This window comes from Canis lupus, chromosome 18, assembly GCF_011100685.1.
Source record: "Canis lupus familiaris isolate Mischka breed German Shepherd chromosome 18, alternate assembly UU_Cfam_GSD_1.0, whole genome shotgun sequence".
Taxonomy (NCBI): Eukaryota; Metazoa; Chordata; class Mammalia; order Carnivora; family Canidae; genus Canis; species Canis lupus.
This window is the reverse complement of record NC_049239.1, coordinates 46,213,244-46,233,703: the sequence shown is the minus strand read 5'-3', so window position 1 is coordinate 46,233,703 and position 20,460 is coordinate 46,213,244. Positions and strand designations below refer to the sequence as shown.

At 55.8% G+C, this 20,460-nt stretch overlaps 1 protein-coding gene across 2 annotated transcripts in view; it reads left to right on the top strand.

Moving 5' to 3' along the window:
* Positions 1–2,478: 2,478 nt before the first annotated feature.
* MOB2 (MOB kinase activator 2) overlaps positions 2,479–20,460 on the top strand; it is a 78,329-nt gene continuing 60,347 nt past the window's right edge. The window contains exon 1 of one of the 2 annotated variants that reach the window (XM_038563556.1): positions 2,479–2,609. In XM_038563556.1, the coding sequence (XP_038419484.1) occupies positions 2,593–2,609 (17 nt within the window). In that variant the 5' untranslated portion in view covers positions 2,479–2,592. Of the gene's footprint in view, positions 2,610–19,851; positions 19,878–20,460 lie in introns of those variants that run through there. The other variant, XM_038563552.1, reaches the window with a different exon arrangement.

Below are 20,460 nucleotides of genomic sequence, written 5' to 3'. Positions count from 1 at the left end.
AGAAGATGAGAAAAAAGAGTAGGAGAAAGGGCATCACATGCCGTGTGATCTGAACTGTCCATTATGAACTGGGTGACACAGAGCTGTAAAGTGGGGTGTGCCCAGCAATACACCACCATCGAGGGAAAGGCCACTGACTTTGAGCTCAGGAAAAGTGCCATGAGCAGTTAGGTCATAATCCCGATATACCCAGTCATACCTGCCTGCCTCATCACCTTCAGCCTACACCTGTGAACTCGCCAAGTTTCTCATGACACATTTGGCAACATTATTATCCCCATCACATTAGTAAAGACACTGAGTCACAGGGACATCAAACAACTCGTCCAAGTCACCCAGGCAGTGAGTGGACGAGCAGGGATCTGACCCCCAGGCTCTGGAGGGGACGCAGGATTGCTGGCCCACAGTGGCGGCAGGAGAAAGATGGGTGGAGACTGCAGCACTTCCCTGGACCTCCATGCGCAAGGGCACTGGTTAGTGGATGGTCACAACAGGTGGGACCACCTGGAGTTCATATTCCTCGGGAACATGGTTTGGGTCACTGCCCTGGGTGGAGAGGCAGCCGGATGTGCACATTCTTCCCCTCAGAGTCATTACATATTAAGTGAATTCCCTTCTTCTTTCCTTTATCTGGCCTCATTGCTTGATCTCAGGTGGTGGCTGGTGCTAAAGTTTGCAATGGTCCCCCCCCCCCGCCCCGAGTTTCACGATCATGAAGGCAGTCGAGGGAGAAAAGAGATCTCTGTGGATCCTGGCAATCGCCGATGAGACTCAGGCCCATTAGAAAGGTGTGAGTCGAGCTTAAGGACAGGACGGGCAGGTGCATGATGGTGCACAGAACGCCCCCCTCCCCCTTCGAAGTATAGGTGTGGAGAGAACGGAGTTAGTATAAGCGGCACAATGGGGTGGATCCTGGTGGTGGGTTCCACTCCTGGCCTCCTCCACTGGAATCTCCGCAGGAGTCCTCCCCTTGGCAGGTGGGGTCTGCCTCTTCCTCTAGGAACAGACGGCCTCCTGTTCAACCGCACACAGGGGAATGACCTAGGCTTCCCGGGCCCGGTAGCACCTGCCCCTCTCCGGCATCAGCACCGAGGGGTGTCGGTCCCTGGTGCCCAGCAGAGGCGGCAGCCCGCAGCTAGCAGTGTGGGCTGAGGGAGCTATGTTAGGTGGGACTTCCAGCGGGGCCACATCTTTCTTGCCTCAAGAACTTTAAAGGAAGGCAGCCTGTGCTGGCCGCTGCTCCTCGAAGTCACCCATGTTCGGGTTTGCCTCATTGGCTGTACCCGTGTCCCCAGCCCCCCATGGCTACTAGGGCAGCAGGGGTAACACGGTCCATGAGCTGCTCCTGCTGTGGGGATGGCGGGATGGTGGGGGCTCAGCATCAGCAGGCAGGTCATGGTCAGAGCATGGTCTCAGGGGGCCCCCAGCTCTCCAGGCCATGCTGCCAGCAGCCCTGTGTCCACCCATAAACAGTGTCCATGCTTTTTCTGTTGATGCCCCTGAGGGCATGATTCCTGAGTCCTCCTGAGTCTGGAAAGGAGGCAACATGGCAGCAGGAGACTTGATGGGGACAGGAGTTCTGGGGGAGCTCCTCTAAGAGTGAGGAGGGGACATAGCGGGCGCGGGGCACTGGCAGGTGCAGGGGGACAGTCCAGACCAGGAAACAGTACAGGGTGCAGGGGGCAAGCCCAGAGTGTGTGGGGACATCTTTGGCGTGAGGGGACATCACAAGTGTGAGGGGACATCCTGGGTGTGAGGGGTCATCCCAGGTGTGAGAGGTCAGCCTGCAGTAAAGGGACATCCCGAGTGTGAGGGGTCAGCCCCGTGTGAGGGGTCAGCTTGGGTGTGAGGGGTCAGCCTGGTGTGAGGGGTCAGCCTGGTGTGAGGGGTCAGCCCGGGTGTGAGGGGTCAGCCTGGGTGTGAGGGGTCAGCCTGGTGTGAGGGGTCAACTCGGGTGTGAGGGGTCAGCCCGGGTGTGAGGGGTGAGCTCGGGTGTGAGGGGTCAGCGCCGTGTGAGGGGTCAGCTCGGGTGTGAGGGGTCAGCCCGGGTGTGAGGGGTCAGCCCGGGTGTGAGGGGTCAGCTCGGGTGTGAGGGGTCAGCTCGGGTGTGAGGGGTCAGTCCGGGTGTGAGGGGTCAGCTCGGGTGTGAGGGGTCAGCCCCGTGTGAGGGGTCAGCTCCGGTGTGACGGGTCAGCCCCATGTGAGGGGTCAGCCCGGGTGTGAGGGGTCAGCTCGGGTGTGAGGGGTCAGCCCCGTGTGAGGGGTCAGCCCGGTGTGAGGAGCCATCCCGGGTTGAGGGGTCAGCCCGGGTGTGAGGGAACAGCCAGGAGGAGGGGCGAAGGGGAGGGGGCTGGAAGGAGGAGGGCGAAGGGGAGGGGGCTGGAAGGAGGAGGGGCGAAGGATCCCTGCAGGGCCGGTGGGGCCCCAGAGGCCTCGGGGACTACGTTTCCCGGCGGGTGGCGCGCTACCGCGTCACTTCCGGCGGCGCCCGTGGCGCGCGTGTGGGAGTGTGCGAGTGAGTGTTTACTTCCGGCCGCCGCCGCCGCCGCGGGCTGAGGGCCGAGCGTGTCGGGCGGCGGGCCCCGAGCAGCCATGGACTGGCTCATGGGGTGAGTCGGGCGGCCGGGCGGGCGGGCCGGGGCGGCGGCGGGGGGCGCGGGGCGCGCTGCGGGCGGCACGGGTCCAGGGCGTGGGGCCGGGGCGGAGCGGGCTGGGCGGGCGAGGGGCGTCTCCTCGGGGCCGGGGTCGCGGTCGCGGTCGCGGTCGCGGACGGGAGCCGCCGGGAGCGGGGCCGGGCGGCCTGTGCGGGACGCGCCCCCGCCCGAGCCTCTGGTGTCGGGGCCGCGGGGTGGGGGCGGACGGCGGCCGCCGTGGCCGGGCGCCGCGGGGAAGCGGCTCCGCGGGAGGGAACTTTGCCGCCGGCCGGGAACGGCTGCGCGGAGCGAGGAGAAGCCGGCCGGCCGGGTGTCCTGGCGCGGCGCGGGGCCCGGGGGCGGGCGCGGGGAGGCCGCGGTGCGGGCGGCGGGCCGGAGGTGGAGAAGGAAGGGCGCCTCGGCCGGCTGGCCCTGCGCTGCGCGGTGCGTGCGGCGCCCTGGAGACGAGGGCGGCGAGGTGAACGTCACGGCCGCGGAAAGTTCTCCGACGGCAGTGCCCTGTGCAAGAAACTTTTCTGATTTTGAGGAACGGGGAGGGCAGGCGCTTCTCCCTCTCTGCTTAGCTCTCGTTGTCATCGCCCGTGGCCCGGGGCTGGGGGAAGTCCTGAAAGGCCGGGGCAGGGTCTCCCGCGTTTCCTTTCTGGGTCCGGGGGCTGCTGCGGGTGGCAGGGCGGAGGAGGGTGCCGTCAGGATCACGGAGGAGATGGGTGAGGCCCGTCCTGGCCCGCGGCGGCGGGGGTGGGGGTGGCTGGAGGCCCGTGAGAGGGACACCAGGGGAGATGAGCCCGCGAGGGCCGGGCGGATCCAGAGCGTGGCAGGGGCCGGCCTGGAGCCGGGGCGCAGAGGACCACCAGCTGGGCTGCCTCCCGGGAGAGGCTGACTGCCTGCCCAGCTCCGTGTTAGCTGTGTGACTTGAGGGGACCACTGCCCCTCCCCAGACCCGCTCCTTTAAAGTCTTCTGTGAGATGCAGTTTGTAGTGCATGTGCTGTAGGACTCTGGAAGGGTAAACCGAGGTAAGTCGCGGAAAGCACCTTGAACAGCGCTTGGTATTTGGTGAGCGTTGGCCACCGTTGGTGCGGAGGTAGGTTTTAGAGGAGGCCTTTGTAACCCACAGGCACCGAGCGTTGAGGGCAGGCAGCTGTGTTTGCTTTATTTCTGAATGGCAGAGGCTTTCTGCATTTATTGGGAGGGACTCCCTGGGAGGCCAGGCCACCTGGCCACCTGGCCTCCCAGGGAGTCTGTTTGAGGGAAGTAGACTACTGATCGGGTGGGTTGAATTCACGCTGCTTTGTTCCAGAAGACCGGGGTTGTTGAGAAGGCAGCCGATTGTTATTTTTGTCTGTGTGTGATGAGCATGTGTTCCTGTCCACGAGAAGCAGGTATTCTGTGCTGAAACCTGACTAGCATGCAGTCTTTTAAACTGACTGGGTTCTGTGCTTCGTGGACTTCCCTGTCATTGTGAGTATTCAGAAATGAACCCCACAGTTAGGCTGACCAGGGACTGGTTGTCGAGGCCTTCATCAAGACTTTGGGAAGCAGGCAGTCGTCTGGGTGAGGTTGGTGGAGCACTCACCTCCTGGGTCCCACGCTGAGGATGCTGGTCCAGGTGCTAGAGGAAGACAGCTCTGAAAGGGACACCGCCTGGAACTGCTGCTTCCGTGAGCCCCAGAGACGGAAGGAGTCTTTACTGTGCCTGGCTGTAAAATAGGCAGCTCTAAGGACACTAGAGATCTCAAAAGATGGATTACTGTGTTTGGTTATCCTTGTGTACGTATTTGTGAATTTAGTGCATTGCCCATTGGACATTGTGAATTATGAATTAACAGTTCCTTAATCCTGAATCCCCCGCCCTTTGTAAACAAAAGTGATATGATTTCAGTTGTCACATAGGGATGTTCCTCCAGAGCTTGTTTTCGAGGTGTTACCATAGGACGTGAGAGCTGGGAGGGCCCGTGTGCTCTGTTCCTCCCACATGTTTACTGGGCATCTGCTGTAGGGGGGTGCTGAGGCCTCGGCTTTCCAGCTGCAGAGTGAGCCAACAGCAGTGACCCCAGCTGGCCCTCCCTCTGGTCCTGCCCTCCTTGAGGATAGCCAGCCAGTGGCAGGTGAAGAGGGAGCTCCTCCTGCCAGGCACCTTTTGTGTGCTCTGTGCCGGGGCTTTAGTGAGCCATTAACCCTTTAACTGGTTTTCAACCTGGAAGAATTGAGGAAGTGTTATTCTTGACTATTTCTTGATATTTTTATTAATTCACACTGTTCATTATCAACCAGGTAGTTTGGAATACAGTTCTCTTTTTATGTTTTAAACTTATTTTTTTCCTTTTTTTTTTTTTTTAAAGAAAGAGTTTCTCTGTATTGGTTCATCTCAGGTGACAAAGTATGGACGGGCTGTAGTAGCAAACGCGGTTCCCGCCTCCTCTGCGGACAGCTATCGCAAGCAGAGCAGCGAATGGACGCACTTCCCTGTCACGGAAAGTGCTTTGCTGAGTAACACGAGCGGCCTTATCTGAGGAAAGGGAGGTCTTGCAGGAAACCTGCCGGGGGAAGCCAAGAATAACTCCAGCATGTTACAGCTTGCTGTTGGAGTTTGCTGGGACTTATTTGGAGAAAAATTTTATGATGTGTAGCATGTATCCATGTGTTTTATTGTATGTTTCTTTTGCTCGGCATGGTGAAAATTGGTGTACAGTAATTTCTCTTTCTTTTTGTAAAGAGTAGGTTTTTTTTAAAGACTTTATTTATTCATGAGAAACACAGAGAGAGGCATAGACATAGGTAGGGGGTTAAGCAGGCTCCCTGTGGAGAACCCGATGTGGGACTTGATCCCAGGACCCCAGGATCATGACCTGAGCCGAAGGTAGATGCTCAACCACTGAGCCACCCAGGCGTCCTATAAAGAGTAATTCCTAGCTTGAAAAAGGGTCACCATTTGTTTGGCCATCTCTTTGGTCCTTGGCCATCTTCATTCTGGACAGCTGATGACAGGATGGCGCCCTTGTCGCTGGAAAGGAAGTGAGCCCCAGAAGAGATGCTGCATGAGCAACATCAGATTTCCCCGTGCTCTGAGACCGCGCGAGGTGCCCCATGGCTCAGTGTGTGGTGGTGTGGGGGAAGCTTTTGTCTTATCCTAACTGACGGTGACAGGCATTTGTGAGCAGACGATAAAAGTGCAGTTTCATTTTTACCCAACAGACAGCTCAGTCCTAAAGTTTCCAAGCATCTGGGAATGTAGAAGAGGAAATGTACCTCCTCCCACTTCTGAGTCAGGGAGGGGGTTGGGGGTGGGTGCAGATCAGCCCTCCTACTGGTCCTGGGTGGGGCCCACAGGGGGTAGTTTGCAGGGCCACGCCCTCCCTGCGCCCTCTAGCCTGGGCCTGCAGCCAGGGCAGGAGCAGGCACACACCAGCCCCCTTCCTGGGGCTGCTGTTGCCCTGCTGCTCTTGAAGCAGAGATGAGCTGGGTGAGGTGTGTAACTGAGAGCTCCCCAGCTCTGGCCAGAGACCCGCCCCTGGGGTTGGCAGCTTAGTGTGGAGCGTGATGGAAGTTGGCACTCTTGGTCAGCAGGCAGATCTTTCTAAGTGGCCACAGGGCTTTCTGGCCTGTCTGGCTTTGCCTTCAGGAATCTTGAGCTCAGTCGAAGGAGATAGAATCCTGTGCGTATGTACCTGTGCAGGGATTTTGTGGGGGCGTTGATGACTTTTTCTTTGCACTTTGCATCTGACTAACCCTACCAGGAGGACACCCCGAATGAACTTGCTTGAGTCTCCAGACTTTTTTTTTAACAGCCTTGTTGGGGTGTAACTTACATACCATAAAGTTTACTTGTTTTAAGTATAACAATTAGGTGACTTAGTGAAATTGCAGAGTTTTGTAGCCATCAGCACAGTTTAACTTGCGGATATTGCCGTCACCCTGAAGGAGCCTGGTGACCATCAGTAGTCACTTCCTGTCCCATCCCTGGGTTGTTACTGGTTGCCTTTCTCTCAGTCTCCATTCACCTATTCTGGGCATTTCATACACATGGAATCCAATATGGGGTCATTTGTGACCAATTCATTTAGTGTAATGTTTTAAAAATGTGTTCAGACTGTGCATGTGTCAACCCTAAACCCTTTTCCTTGCCAGATGATATTCCACAGTATAGAGATATGCATGCTTTGCTTCTCTGTTGGTGTCTGGATTGTTCCCTCTTTTTGCCAATCATGAGTGATGCTGCTGTGACCCAGCCTTCTTGGACAGTGAGCTGGACCACTTTCTCAGCTGAGGGGACCATCAGGTCCTGACTGCCTTCACAGTCTGTTGTGGGCCTGGCCCTGTGCTTCCAAGATGGAGAAGACACAGTTTCTGCTTTCTCAGGCTGGCGCAGAAGGGCCTCGGACATGGGGGATGGAGCGTAGCAGAGTAAATGAGGGGGAGCTGGAAGTGGGGAGCCCAGGCTGGCAGGGTGGCTCAGAGCAGGGGTGCTCAGGAAGCTCATATGGGAAGATGCATAGAATTTTCCACGTAAGAAAGAAGAAAGATTGTGACCCAGGCCTGAGCAAAGGTGTGGAGGCATATGTGGCAAAAGCGTCCTCCAGCTGGCACCCCCTCAGAAGCTGTGATTGCAGAACACTTCCAGGGACACCTGCGGGCCTGGTCTGCCCAGGCGCTTGCCCGGGGCTGATCTGCACTCACATTCCCTTTAAAGAGAACAGCAGCCACATGGACCCCTTTGTGAGACAAACCCTGTGCACCTGGGAGCTCTCAGCAGCACCTCATTTCTCATTTGTCCCCCTGCTTGGGGTGTCCTCTGGTAGCCTGGTGCACGCAGAGCGTCCTGGAAGTTGTGTGTCTGGTCAGACATAGGATGTGAATTCATGAGAGGTGTTGCAGAAATGCTTTGCCGGGAAGTGGGAGGTGGGGCGGGAGGTGTTGCTGGCCTTGGGCAGGGCTTCCGAGATACCTACTGCCCCTGAGGGCCGCCCTTGTCTGTGCCCTGCCTTTGGCCTCCAGACATCCCGGTGTGTGTGTCGGGGAGTGCCAGACCTTGTCAGCAGCTAGCCACGGCTTGGGAGGGGTTCTCTGTGTACAGCTGGGCCATTGTTGGCTCTAAGCAGCCTGTAGGAGGGAGCTGTGACCTCTGTTGTGGCCATGGCGTTTGGGATGATGGGTGTTGGAGGCCTTGGTGGGGGATGCCTGTTGACAGCATTTCCATTGTCCCGGCATTTCCTGCATTGCCCTTGAAATGGTCCTGGAAACTCAGACATGGCCAAACCCGCGCTCTTGTTTTTGTCATGAACGTGCTCATGGGGCAAGGGAGGTACTCAGTGAGGCGCGCTCTGCATTTTTTGGGGCACCTGGACACTGGGAGCGAGTCAGGACACTGGCCTTGGTCTCTGCTGCTGGCTGGGTGTGCCTTTCCTCCTGCTGGCCTGGCCGGAACAGGAGGTGGTGGGTGCTGTTCCTGTCCGACTTGGCGGGACTGCCTCCCATTCTTTGTCTCCCCATGTTTGTTTTTCTTTCTGTACAGGATTTCTCCTGGCTGGGGCACACCCGTCGGCATTGTGTGTCGCTCTGTAGAACAGTGCCTGGGAACATGGAAGGAGGAGCAATCAAAACCAAGGAGTGAACTGTGGAAGCTTAGAAGAGGAGGGGAAGTGGGGATGGGTGGGGTGTCCAGGCCACATGGAAGCTGGGGTACTGTTCATGCATGGAACCGTGTGTGGCTTTGGGTTGTGGCCACATTCACATTGTCACATTTCACATTCTGGTTCCTTTCTCTCTGAAGATAGTTTCCTTTGCTAGCTTGAAAGAGCTGATAATGCAGTTGCTGGGGTGGGACATTCATTCTGTTCCTTCCTGTAGCTCTTCCTTGGTACGTCTCAGGTATAGCATGGTGTATAGACATGAGGTAAAACTTATCACACCTGTTTGTTTGGAATGTTGCTGCTACATTGGGTAATGGTGGCAATTTTTTATTTTAATTGAGCATTTCTGTAGCGATTTTTTGGTTAGTGTTAATGGAGCATTTTTTAAAAAAGATTTTTATTTATTTGAGAGCAAGAGAGAGCGAGAGTGCTGGCATATGCATAAGCAGGGGGTAGGGGTTGAAGGAGAAGCGGACTCCACTGGGCAGGGAGCCTGAGGTGGGATTTGATCCCAGGACCCTGGGATCATGACTTGAGCTAAAGGCAGAGCTTTACACACTGAGCCACCCAGACACACCTAATTGAGCATTTCTGTATAGGGTGAGGGGAGGGAGCTGCTCCCACAGGGGCATGCACCTTCTCTTCGAAACAGCAGGCTGACATTGGAAAGCAGGGATGTATGGCGTCTTTCCCCTTAGGTGTAAGAAACCTTTCCCCTCCAGCCTTTGTACCAGGCTGGCCCTGGGCTAGCCGATTATTCTCTCTGAGAGCATGACACCTCTGGAGTCCACTGTGTCAGGGCTTGGGCTGCATTGCCCACACCTGGCAGAGTGGTCAGCTCCTACTTCATTGGCTGTGAGAGAGAGCCCCCCCCCACCCCCCAAAGGCTTGCTGATTCGACTCCCAGCAGTACTGTGGGCGGTTTAGCCAGGTTGTAGGTGTGTGCCCCACATCCAGTCCTGGGGTCCACTGTATTTGGCCCTACTGTGCCAGATAAATGTGTTTCTCTTCTAGGGCCTGTCTTAGCAGTTTCTCAGCTTGGGCTTTGGGTGGTGTCTGTTGCTGTGACATGAACCCCAGAACTTAGTGGGTCCAAACAAGGACCACCACCTCTCACAACTGAGTGGATGGGTGGGAGCCTCAGTTTCCCAATATGGCCTCTCTGCACGTGGACTCTGGAGCAGGGTTCTTAAACTTTGTGGTCTCAAACCCCCCCTTATATGCTTAAAAATTATTGGGTTTATATGTGTTACAGCTATCAATGTTTATCATATTAGAAATTAAAATCAAGAAATTTATAAAAATATTCGTTAATTCATTTAAAAAGAATAATAAACCCAGCATATGTTAGCATAACATTTTTTCGATGAAAATAATTATATTTTATGGAATAAAAAATGTGACAATATTGGTCTTTTTTACAAATCTTGTGAGCTGGATCTTTATATCTGCTTCTGGGTTCATTGTGTTGTGATCTTACAAGTCATGTAACTTCTGGAAAGCTCTGCTGCGCTTGGGTGAGAGAATGGGAGAGGCGAGTACCATCTTCATGTTGTTAGGAGAAGAGCTGTTAGGAGAAGAGCGTTAACCTTGGCCCCCAGGCCACATTTCAGGCGCCATGACAAGGGCTCTCTGTGGCCTTGCTCCAGGAGCAGAACCACCGCGGAAGCTGTTGGAAGATGAGTGTCACCTCTGATATGCTGTGTTGGTCGGACAAGTCACAGAGCCACCCAGATATGGTGGGAAGGAACAGACTCTCCCTCTCAAAGGAGGGGTCTCCCATGTAGGGAAGGGGCGGTGTCTGGCATCCCCATCTGCAGACCAAGGGATGTGGGTGGGAACATGGGGTCTGTTATTACTGGGAACCCAGGTGTCCATAACAGCTCAGAGCCTTTCCTTCAGGTGGCAGGTGAAGTCTGTCAGGAAAAGGTGTGCAGGTGGACTCCTCTGCACAGAAGTGATTAGGACAACATGGCTCAGGGACAGACGGCTTCAGGGGTGAATCCTGACTCTGCAGCTTCATTAGGGCTCCCTGAGCCTCAATTTTCTTATCGGCAAGGCAACACAGCCCCAGTAGTCCCCTTCCTAGCAGTGGTTGGGGGATTTTGTGAGGTGTCCACAGGTAGTGTGGGTGTGCCCTGGAGGGGTGTTGTGGAGAACCCCCCCCACCCCCCCTTCTGAGACAGGCCTTATCACCAGCCTGGTCTGAGAACTTCTTTCTGTGCTGGAAATTTGGAAATTCCTTCTTGGAAGCCGGGGGTGGGGTGGGAGTCCTCTCTCTCCTGCCCGCCCCCCACCAAGGGCTCGCTGTGGTGTGTGGCCTGTGTGCATAGCACCTGCAGTAGCAGCCAGCTCCAGGCAGGGCCAGGTGTGTGCAAGATACATCCCTCTTGTCATCCTACTGCCTTCCCTCACATGTCCTCACTGAGAACCTCCCAGCACCTGCCGCCCTACATGCCACCTGGTCACTGTAAGCTCTGCTTGTTCTCGAAGAGCTGCTTTTATGTGCAGGTAGGTAGCCCTGCTGTCCTGGTCCCTAAGGAGAACCCAGTCTGACGGCCACACCATCCTGGGTAGCAAGGTTGGCACCCAGAGCCTAGCCCAGGGCTTTTGTGTCAGATCTGGCTCTGAGGGTGACTGTGGGCAGAGGCAGGTGTTCTGAGGCTTGGTGCTCTCTAGAGGCTGCTTGACCCCATCCCCAGGTAGACAGTGCCTTCCATCTGGGCCTGCCCATTCCCAGAGCTGTGGGGCCCGAGCTGGTAGCATGTCATCATGCCAGGCTTGCCTTCCCCAGCCAGATGTCAGCACCTCTGTAGAGACAACCCCAGTGTGGTCGGAAGGCACTGGTGCGCACCGTTGGCTCTCCCGCCTCCACCTTTGTGCTGGGAGGTTGCAGGCCTTGTGTTTCGTGCCCTGTGTGTGTCCTGATGCCGTTGCAAGACGCCCGCATGGGAGGCTGCAGCACCAAGTGGCAAAGGCGCTGCTGCCCTTGTCGTGGAAGATGTAGGGCTGTGGCTACTTATTTCCTGTGGTCTGCCGCCTTCTTAAGTTTGAGGGTGTTCTGGGTGCTGAAAGGGGAGGCTGAGAGGGTGCTGGCCTGTGGGGGGCACAGCTGGCCCTGCCCTGGCCTTGCTGAGACTGGCTCTTTATCAGCTCCCATTAGCTTCTCCTAGAGCCTGCACCCACCTCAGTCATCTTGCCTCTCCTTCCTGTCCCTCCCTCACAACTGTTTTGCTGAAATATTTTTCCTGTAGCAAAGCTCCGTCTTTCCTTCTATTGCCTCTGTGCTGGGAGCAACTACACTCAGGGCCCTCAGCACACAGACCTGCTTTCTTACCCCACGTACCTTCTTGGGCTCAGGCACCTGGCCTGGGCCAGCTGCTGCTCCCCACTGCTCCTGTACTGTCCCACAGCCGAGACCCTGCCTCCTTGCCCTCACTTGTCTCTACCCCACTGCCTTTCGTTTCCTTCCCTCAGCACTTCCCGCCGTTCTTCTCTTTTCCCCTGCATCTGGGCCTGGGTGGGCCAGGCAGTGTCAGGGCAAGGCAGCAGGTTCAGAGGCAGAGGTGGTGCCTGGTGCCCCCTGCCTGTCCGAGACAACTGCTTTGGCATGAACCTCATGTGCACATGGAGCTATCCAATCCTGAGGGAGCAGTGCCCCGGTGCCCTGTTCTCCATCAGCTTGGCCCTCTGGCTGGGGGAGCAGTTGCCCCGAGCCCTACTTCAGGATGCCAGCATCACTTTTCACTTTGGTTTTATTTCCCACTTCAGCTTGCTAAGGCAGCAGCGAGCCATATATACGAGTTGAGGAGCTGAGGTTAGACTTGCCTATGAACCTGGGTGACCATTTCTCCCAGCCGCTTCTCCACCTGCTGAATGAAGATGCAGGCCCTGACCTGTGAGGATCCCAGGCCGTTTATGAGAAGGCAGGGGCTTTCTTGGTGCTTGACCCAGAAAGGACTGTCCCCTTCTCTCTGTTTGCCCCTCCCTGGGCAGGCCTCTGAGGAGTCTTAGGACACTGGCCTCAACCGGATGCTTTAGTTGCTGTTGAGCAGGTGATTTGGCGAGAACCAGGGCCCTGTCGTTGACACTCCATGGAGTGGAGACTGTGTTCCCTTGTTGAAGACACGTGGCCGGTTGGTGCAGGACATGGAGCCAACAGTAGGTCTCATCCTTGTGGGCCCCCAGACCCCATGCTAAGGGCCCACTGGCTCGGTCCAGCCTGCCTGGTAGGCTCTGGCTTCTGCACGCCACATAGTCCCTTTGGCCTGTTCTGTGGGTTCCTTGGGAACTGCGGGGTCATGGAGAGGAGCATAGAGGATAACCCCTCCAAGACAGAGGAGGGTGGGCCATATCACCCAGTCCCAGCTGCTCATTAAATAGGCGCTTCTAAAACAAATATGCCTCCAGGCTGTGGCTGTTTGTATTTCAAGGCTGCTCCCTACCTGGGAGACTGCTTCCCCCTTACTGTCAGCCTGAGGTACTGAGACAGCTGGGGAGAGACAGGGTGGAGTGGGGAGTGGGGCTGAGTGGGAGTTGCTTCCTGCGCTGCAGACAGACTGCCCTCGGCCGCATGTCCTTGAGGGACACCTGGAGGGCCCAGTGTCCCTCCAGAGACAGAGCTAGACTCTCCAATGTCAGTAGCACCTGCTTGGCAGAGCACTGGCCCATTGTATTCCCACTTGTAGGCTGCTTTGACCCAGGGATGCCTTGAGGGGGGCAGGTTGTCTGGGAGGCTTGGGGATGCCCCCAGCCCATTCAGCAGCAAGTGAATATCAGCGCTGGCTTCTCAGCCTGAAGCTAGGCTTCTGAATGAAAAGGAAGGGAAGAACGTGGAGAACAGACTGCTGGTCCTCAGAGGGGAGGGGAAGCAGGGATAGGGATTAGGGAGTGCATTTGTGATGAGCATGGGGCGATGCATGGAAGTGTGTGGTCACTAGATTGCACCTGAAACTAGCAGTACACCGTAGGCTGAGATTGCAGTAAAAACTTAAAAAAAAAAGCCCTCAGGCTACAGGCTTCAGAGCACACAGCCTTCCCCTGTGACAGCTGCATAGTGGCCTTAGGAGCCCCAGCCACCAGCCCCAGGCAGGCCTCTCCTTTGAGTCACTTCACCCCTTCAGCCACCCTGTCTGCTTAACCCTGGCTCCTTAAAGCAGAGAACCCTTTGATAGGTTCACAAGGACTGTCTCCAGTTCAAAGAAGGGGAGCATCAGCATAGTACTCCCCAGTAGGGGAGGGTGGTGGAGGTACCCAGGAGGTGATGTATAGTCAGTCACCCCTCCCTTCCCCAGGTCCAGCAGCCCAGAGAGCGCTGCAGGCCAATGATGGGAGACAGACTGCAGCTTCATCTTGGTGGTGCCTTCTTAATTGCTGCTGCAGGCTGGACATTAAGGTGCAGACAGGAGGGGTGGTCCTGGTGCTGACCCTAGTGTGCAGCCTTCCTGAGGTCCTTGTCCTCCTGGGCCTATTTGATTTCTGTAGAAGTGGGAGTGAGCTGTTTTCCTTTCTTTTCTCTCTCTTCCTTTCCTTCCCTCCCCTCCCCTCCCCTCCCCTCCCCTCCCCTCTCCTCCCCTCTCCTCCCCTCTCCTTTCCATTTTATTTATTTATTTATGAGAGACACAGAGGCAGAGACATAGGCAGAGGGAGAAGGAGGTTCCCTGCAGGGAGCCCGATGCAGGACTCGGTCCCAGGACCCTGAGATCATGCGAAACCAAGAGTCAGAGGCTTAGCAGACTGAGCCCCCCAGGCGGCCCATGTAGTTTCTCTTCTTGGGGTAACCATGTGTGGCAGCCCTGCATGGTGCTACAGACATGAGCTAGTAGCACCAACTTAGCCCATGCCCACCGGGCTGTACCTCTGAAGGGTAGGGGACTGACTAACACCCACTTTTGGTTCCCCAGAACCTGGTGCATTGGCACACTCAGGATCTGGTCCCTGCGTGAAGTGAGGGACCCTCTTGTTATTCTCGGCAGCATTCCATGGACTGGGCTCTCAGGGGGTCTCAACCTGGGGTGATCTTACCTGCTGGGGATGTTTTGGTTAGAGACATTGTGAGGGTTTGGTGGGGGCTTCTGATGCCTAGGGGGTAGAGGCAGGGATGCTGCTCAGGATCCTGGAGTGCCTAGATGGCCCCACAGTGGGAATGAGCCAGCCCCAGGTGTCAGTGTTGTTCAGTGGAGCCAGCCTGGGCCTGGCTAACACCATAGAGCTATAGGGCAGGAGCAGCTGTGGCCCTGGTGCAGGGCCGCCCCTGGCCCTGATTGCTGTCCCCAGGGGCTGGTGAGCCTCAGTCCTTTGTGTGTGTGGCTTGGCTGGCAGAGATACCTGCAGAGCCAGGCCAGAGGGGGCCTGTCACAGCTGTGTGGTTGTATTTCCCCAGTGGTTGGGTTTGGATGCGCTGGGGAAATGTGGGATGGGTAAAAGATTTCTGTGTGCTCTGGGGGCCATCTTGGGGGGCTGTGCCCAGAGCCACTAGAGTGGACACCTGTGCCTTTGTGGCTTCTAGTGGCTGTATCCTTTTGAGCCAGTACCGTGATCTCTATGGAGAGTGGTCTTTGAGGCCCAGGGAGGAGAGAGAGCAGTGGGGCGCCCAGTGCAGAGGAGCACTTGGGTGCTGGGCCGGCATGTGGGAAGTGCACAGGAAGGTGAAGGTCCATTTGGATGTCCAGGGAGTCTAAAGGAGCCCAAAATCTTAATTAAAAACACCCTTAAAGAGTTTCCTGAGTATTGAGGTGCTAACACTCATGTACTCTCCCATTGCCTTTTGAGCACTACCGGGGGTTCCTTTGTGGCTCCTGTGGAACTCGGTTTCACAAGTCCATTGTAGAAACATGAAAACACAGGAAATGCAGAAAACAAAAAGTGAGTGATCCCACTACCCAGAGACCGTTACTCTACATTCAAAAGTGACGTCACACTGGATGTGGACTGCCCAGCAATCCGAGGTCCGTGGCAGGAGATGTGGGTGGCTGCCTGTGGATGTGCTGTAGTTCCTATAGTCCTCTGTGGCAGGATGTTTAGGGTGTCTCCTCCTGGCGGAGGGGGGTTTCTGACCATCCTTGTACATCACCATTTGCCATACCCGATATTGGCATTTCCTTGGGTAGAATTCTGCAAGGGGACCGGTGGTCTCTGAGAGCAGGGCCTGGGAGGGTCTTCCTGGAGAGGCTCTGCCAGCTTGCGTTCCTGATCGCGCAGGCATGCCGCTTGCCTCTCTACTTTGTGGCCAGCTGCCTGCGGTACTCTTATGAAAAGAATCTTTGCTGTATTAAGTAAAGAAGGGTGGTTAGTGCTCGAATCCTTGAGGAGGGCTGAAGCTGATGTTCTTGAGCGTTGGGCCCCAGCGTTCTTGGTGAGTCATCTGTCTGCGCTTTGTGTGCAGTGGTCTAGCTTTCTTATGACTGGCCTGAGTTCTGTATACTTTAAGGGTATTAATCCCAAGTATTAAGATTTTAGAGTTTGCTCTTAAAGGAAAAAGAGCAAGATCAAAGTAGGGGAGGTGTTAGGACCAGCCGAAGTGGGACTACCTCCCTCCCCACCCCCCGCTGTGTTTCCTGAGGCTGTTCACTAGCTGAGAGAGTGCACATGCCCCCCTACGGGGACTCAGCAGAGAAGCCCGGAACAGTCCAGGGTGTGCCAGGAGACCAGAGTGGTAGCTGTGAAACAGTGAATGCAGCGGGGTGTAAGGGTGCTCGGGCCGAGAGAGCAGGCCTCAGGCCCTCGGCTTGGCAGCCTGGGAGGGCTGTAGACCAGGACCAGAGCTTGACCCTGTGCCCTACCCATATCCTCCTGGCTAGTCTGTGGGGTGATCTCAGCATTCCATATATTCTTGTACAGCCTTTATCATCGCCCCCCCTCCCCCACATGCGTGCATTACTGGAAGCGTGTGTACCATTTGGTTTGTTCTCTTAGGAAGAAATTCAGTTCACGTTGGTGTCATGAGCTGTTCTGGAGCCCCTTGCTTGCTGAGTGCCTTTTTGGGGCTGCATTTGGTCACTGAGGCTACAGAGACTATTAGGAAGGCAGCAGGGCATGGGAGCAATGTGGAGCACCCAAAACAGGGTATCTCAAAATGCTCCTCAAGGAGTACTCATCCTCTGAGGTGCTAGATGAGTTTGGGACACCCTGGCTGAAGTCTGGGGTCTTCTTGGAAGCTCAGTAGACAGCAGTAGTTTTGGCTCTGAGCAATCCCCAGTGAGATCATTATGTGAATGGTTCACACAGTGGGAGAGTCACCCCCCTCCAGCCCCCTAGCCCTCTTCCCAGATCATCTGCCCATGTCCTCTTGGCTTGTTTGTTGAATGAACAAAGAAGGGCTGAGAAGGAATCTAGGCCACTGATGCTGTCCTCACCCCCTCCCTCGCCACCACCCTGCAGCTGATGATGGGCTGCAGAAAGAAGTCCTCCCAGGAGGCCTGGTATCCTCTCAGCAGGGCTCCCAAAGTGTGTTTACTTCTTGCTATGGATTGTGTGATGTGCCCTCCTGTGCTGGGTGAACCGGGTAGTGGCCCAGGGCAGAAAGTGCGCAGGGCCTGAGGCTACCTGAGCTTTCCTGAGAGTCATTGACATGGCTATGCACCTAAGGACTGTGGCTTCAACAGGAGACCAGAGCCGCCACCTGAGTTTGCCCAGGATAGTGTTCCCTCCCTTCTATAAGAGGAGCATTTTGTGTTGCACTGGCTTTCCCACACCCAGAATAAAATATACTATGAATGCTTCCCCTTCAGGGTGGGCTTCATCTTCTCTCCGCAGACCCTTGGGTAGCCTCTGCCATACATAGTGTGCCGTCCTCTCAGGGAGGAGGCCACACCAGGGCACCCTGCCCCTGCCAGGGTCATGTGTCCTATAGGCACTGCTGTCGGGAAGAGGTACCGGCCAGGAGGCCTGGGAGCTCATGCCCTGTGCTGTCTGCAGGCCAGGTGGTCTTGGGTGTCATGACTGCCCCCTGCACCTCAGCACCCAAGTCCACAGCCCCTGCCCTGCAGGATGGTGTTGGCCAGGACAGAGTTGGTAGCTCAGTGTGGCATGCCTGTGCCTTGCTGTAAGCAAGTTTCCTAGTTTCAGAGACACAGACGTGCTCAAGGCACAGAGTGTGCAGCAGCACCAAGGGCGTGCAGGCATGTGTCCTGTGGTCACCCTGTCACCACACAGGCTGTGTCTGCAGCCTCCCGGAAGCAGGGCATCCGGGCTGAGCTCTGTGTGGTGACAGGCAAGGGGACTTGAGGGGACTCATTTCCGCCTTGGGCTTTGGTCCTGGGAGGCATGTTGGCTCCTGGCTGTCAGAGTGCAGACCCAGGCCTCTCCTCCGCCTGCTAGGGCTTTGAAATGCTTTGTAATTACAATCCTTGTTTTCAAGTGCATTCTATTGTTCCTGCTGGGAAGGCCTCCTACCTTTTTGGCTGAAGAAGTGCTGGGCTCAGCTGAGTTCTGTTGAGAGTTCCTGACATTTATAATTCATGTGAAAATAAATGTGTTGTCTTGCCGTGACCTCGTTGGCTTTACTATACTTCCTCACAGGCCAGCTGAATGTGGCTGTCGTTCTGTGATGGGGACTGGACAGTCGGCCCCGAGGGGTTTCACTCTGTCTTTCGGGGATCTGTGAGCAGGGCTACAGCAGGAGCAGGGCTGCTGCAGGTGGGCTGTGCTTCTTCCTGGGATGGGGGTGGGGGGGGTGGGGGCTTCGCTGTCTGCATCGTTTCCCCTCACCTGTGGTCTCCTCACTGGACTCGCAGTTTTAAGTAGTGTTTGTGGTTTGCTGGCCCCTGAGGTCTGAGCTGTCAACAGGAAGGTGGCAGGTGCCTTTCTTTGCCCAAAGAGTGCCCTCTCTCCTGAGGCTCTGTGTGAGAGCATAACCCATCGCCCTGCTGGTGGAGCTGGTGCCAGAGGTGGCCTTTGTGGACAGAGCTCACATCCGCTTTGCGACTGGCTCCAGGGGCCCGCCCAGCCCGACTCAGACTTCCACCCTAGGGCCTGAGATGGAGGGGGGTGGGCAGGAGGCCTCAGCAGGTGGGTCTGTCCCAGCCAGTGCTAGGGCCCAGATTGCCCCCTCAGGTCTAGGGGAACCCTCAGATAGAGACCTCAGGGGTGTTGCCGTGCTTTTTCAGGGTGGAGCAGCTCTGCTGTATGCTTGTGGTCCTGTACCTGGCATCTGGCCAAGCCCCGGAGGCATTGTTGGAGCTGTACACGGGCCAAGGGGCCTGAGGGGTCCCACTTGCCCATGTCCTCTGCTGTCCCGCATCTGCCTCCTGTTGTGTGCAGCATGCTCCCTGCTCCTGTCAGCATAGCAGAGACACATGGGTCAGCGTTGGTGGCAGGCTCAGTGTGGTCAGAGGCTCAGCCTTTGCTGTTCTGTAGACTAGCTGCAGCCGCCAGCAGCGTGCCTGGGTGCCGTCGTGTCAGGTCCTAAGCTACAGCTAGACCCATGTGTGAGGACCGTGGTACCTTGCTGGCCAGGGTGTGACGTTCTGGCATCTGGCTCCCGGTGGCTCCTGTTCCTGTTGTATCTGCAGTTAGGACAGCATTGGAGGAGCAGGCGCAGCTGTATAGGACTTGGTGGCTGGGGTCTCCACAGTGTCCTGGCCTTGTGCTGATCTGGCAAGGTGGGGACATTGGCTGTACTTTCTCGGCCTCTGGCAGTTGGCACCTCCAGTGCTATAGGTGATGAAGGTGCTGGGCTTGGGCTGGCTATCCCCTGGGGAAGCCACGATAGGACCAGGCAGTAGAAGTGGACTGTATGTAGTATAGGGGCCAGGGCCAGGGCCAGGGCCTATGGGGCTGTGGCCTTTGAGTCTGTTCTCATGGTTTATTTGTTTTTAGAACACTGACTCAGATGTAGGATCAAGATGTGGTACCTGCAGATGTCCCCAGTAGTCCTGTTAGTGCTTTATGCCAATTCTGCTGCAGCTGGGGTCACAGGGTGCTCCTGATAACACAGCAGCTGGGAGAACAGTAATTGTGGGGCCACACTGCCCTCCAGAGTCAGGTGTCCCTGTGGGAGCAGTTCTTTGGACCACTACTATTTTCTATATGTCATTTCTTTCCCAGAAATCTGGGTCCTTTGATTTGTAACACAAATAATAAAATGTCCACTAAAATGACATTTGCAGGAGTCTAGGGTGAAGACTGCACTCTTCAGCCTATATGCCTGGACTGAGAGCCTGTGCTGGGGCAGGCCATGTCCTGGCTGCTTCCGTACCCCATGGTGCTGGCTGCAGGCCTGGTCCAGGGGCCAGTCTAGACTGTAGGACCTCGTCAGGGCCATGGCTTTGTTGGGCTCCCTCCAGGCAGGCCCTGGGGCCATGGGCTCTCCCAGATGCAAGCAGGCACCTAGATGTGGGATTGGGGGCCATACATCCTCATCTTTGAATCCAGTATTCCACAAATCACCGGAGAGCCTATCATGTCACACTTGCTTAAAAGACCCTTTGTCCAAATTTCCCATCCCCCTCTAGCCCCACCCCGGTTCCCGCCCCAGGGGTACCTGTTGCATTACAGCCTGGTCAGCCCTCTGATGTGCCCTCTCCAGCTGAGACCCTGGCCTAGGAAGTCTCCCATCTGCCTGTCTTCCAAAGAAGACCTACAGATGGCCAGCAGGTACGTGCAAAGATATTCATCATCAGGGAAATACAAATCAAAACCACACTGAGCTGTCACCTCACACCTGACAGTGTTGGTGAGAATGGGTCAAAACTGCACCTTTGGTGGGAATGTCAGTTGGTGCAGCCACTATGGAAACAGTGTAGAGGTTCTTCATGAAATTAAAACCAGAGCTACCATATGATCCAGCAGTTTCTCTTCTTGGTATTTATCTAAACGAAATCATGATCCTGAAGACACATCTGTACTCCCACCATCATTCCAGTGTTATTCCTGATGGTCAAGGTATGGAAGCAACTTGTGTGGGTTGACAGAAACATATCTATACACAATGGAATGCCATTCAGCCTTAAAAAGAAGGAAATCCTGTCATTTGTGACAACATGCATGACCTTGAAGGGCATTGTGCTAAGTGAAATAAGCCAGATGGAGAAAGATAAATACCGCCTGGTATCACTTACTGTGGATTCTCAAAAAAGAAAAAATCAAACTCAGGAACAGAGGGCTAGAGTAGTGCCAGGGGCTGGGTAAAATAGGGGGAGGTTGGAAAAAACGCTTATCCTGGCTTTGGCTCTCCTCT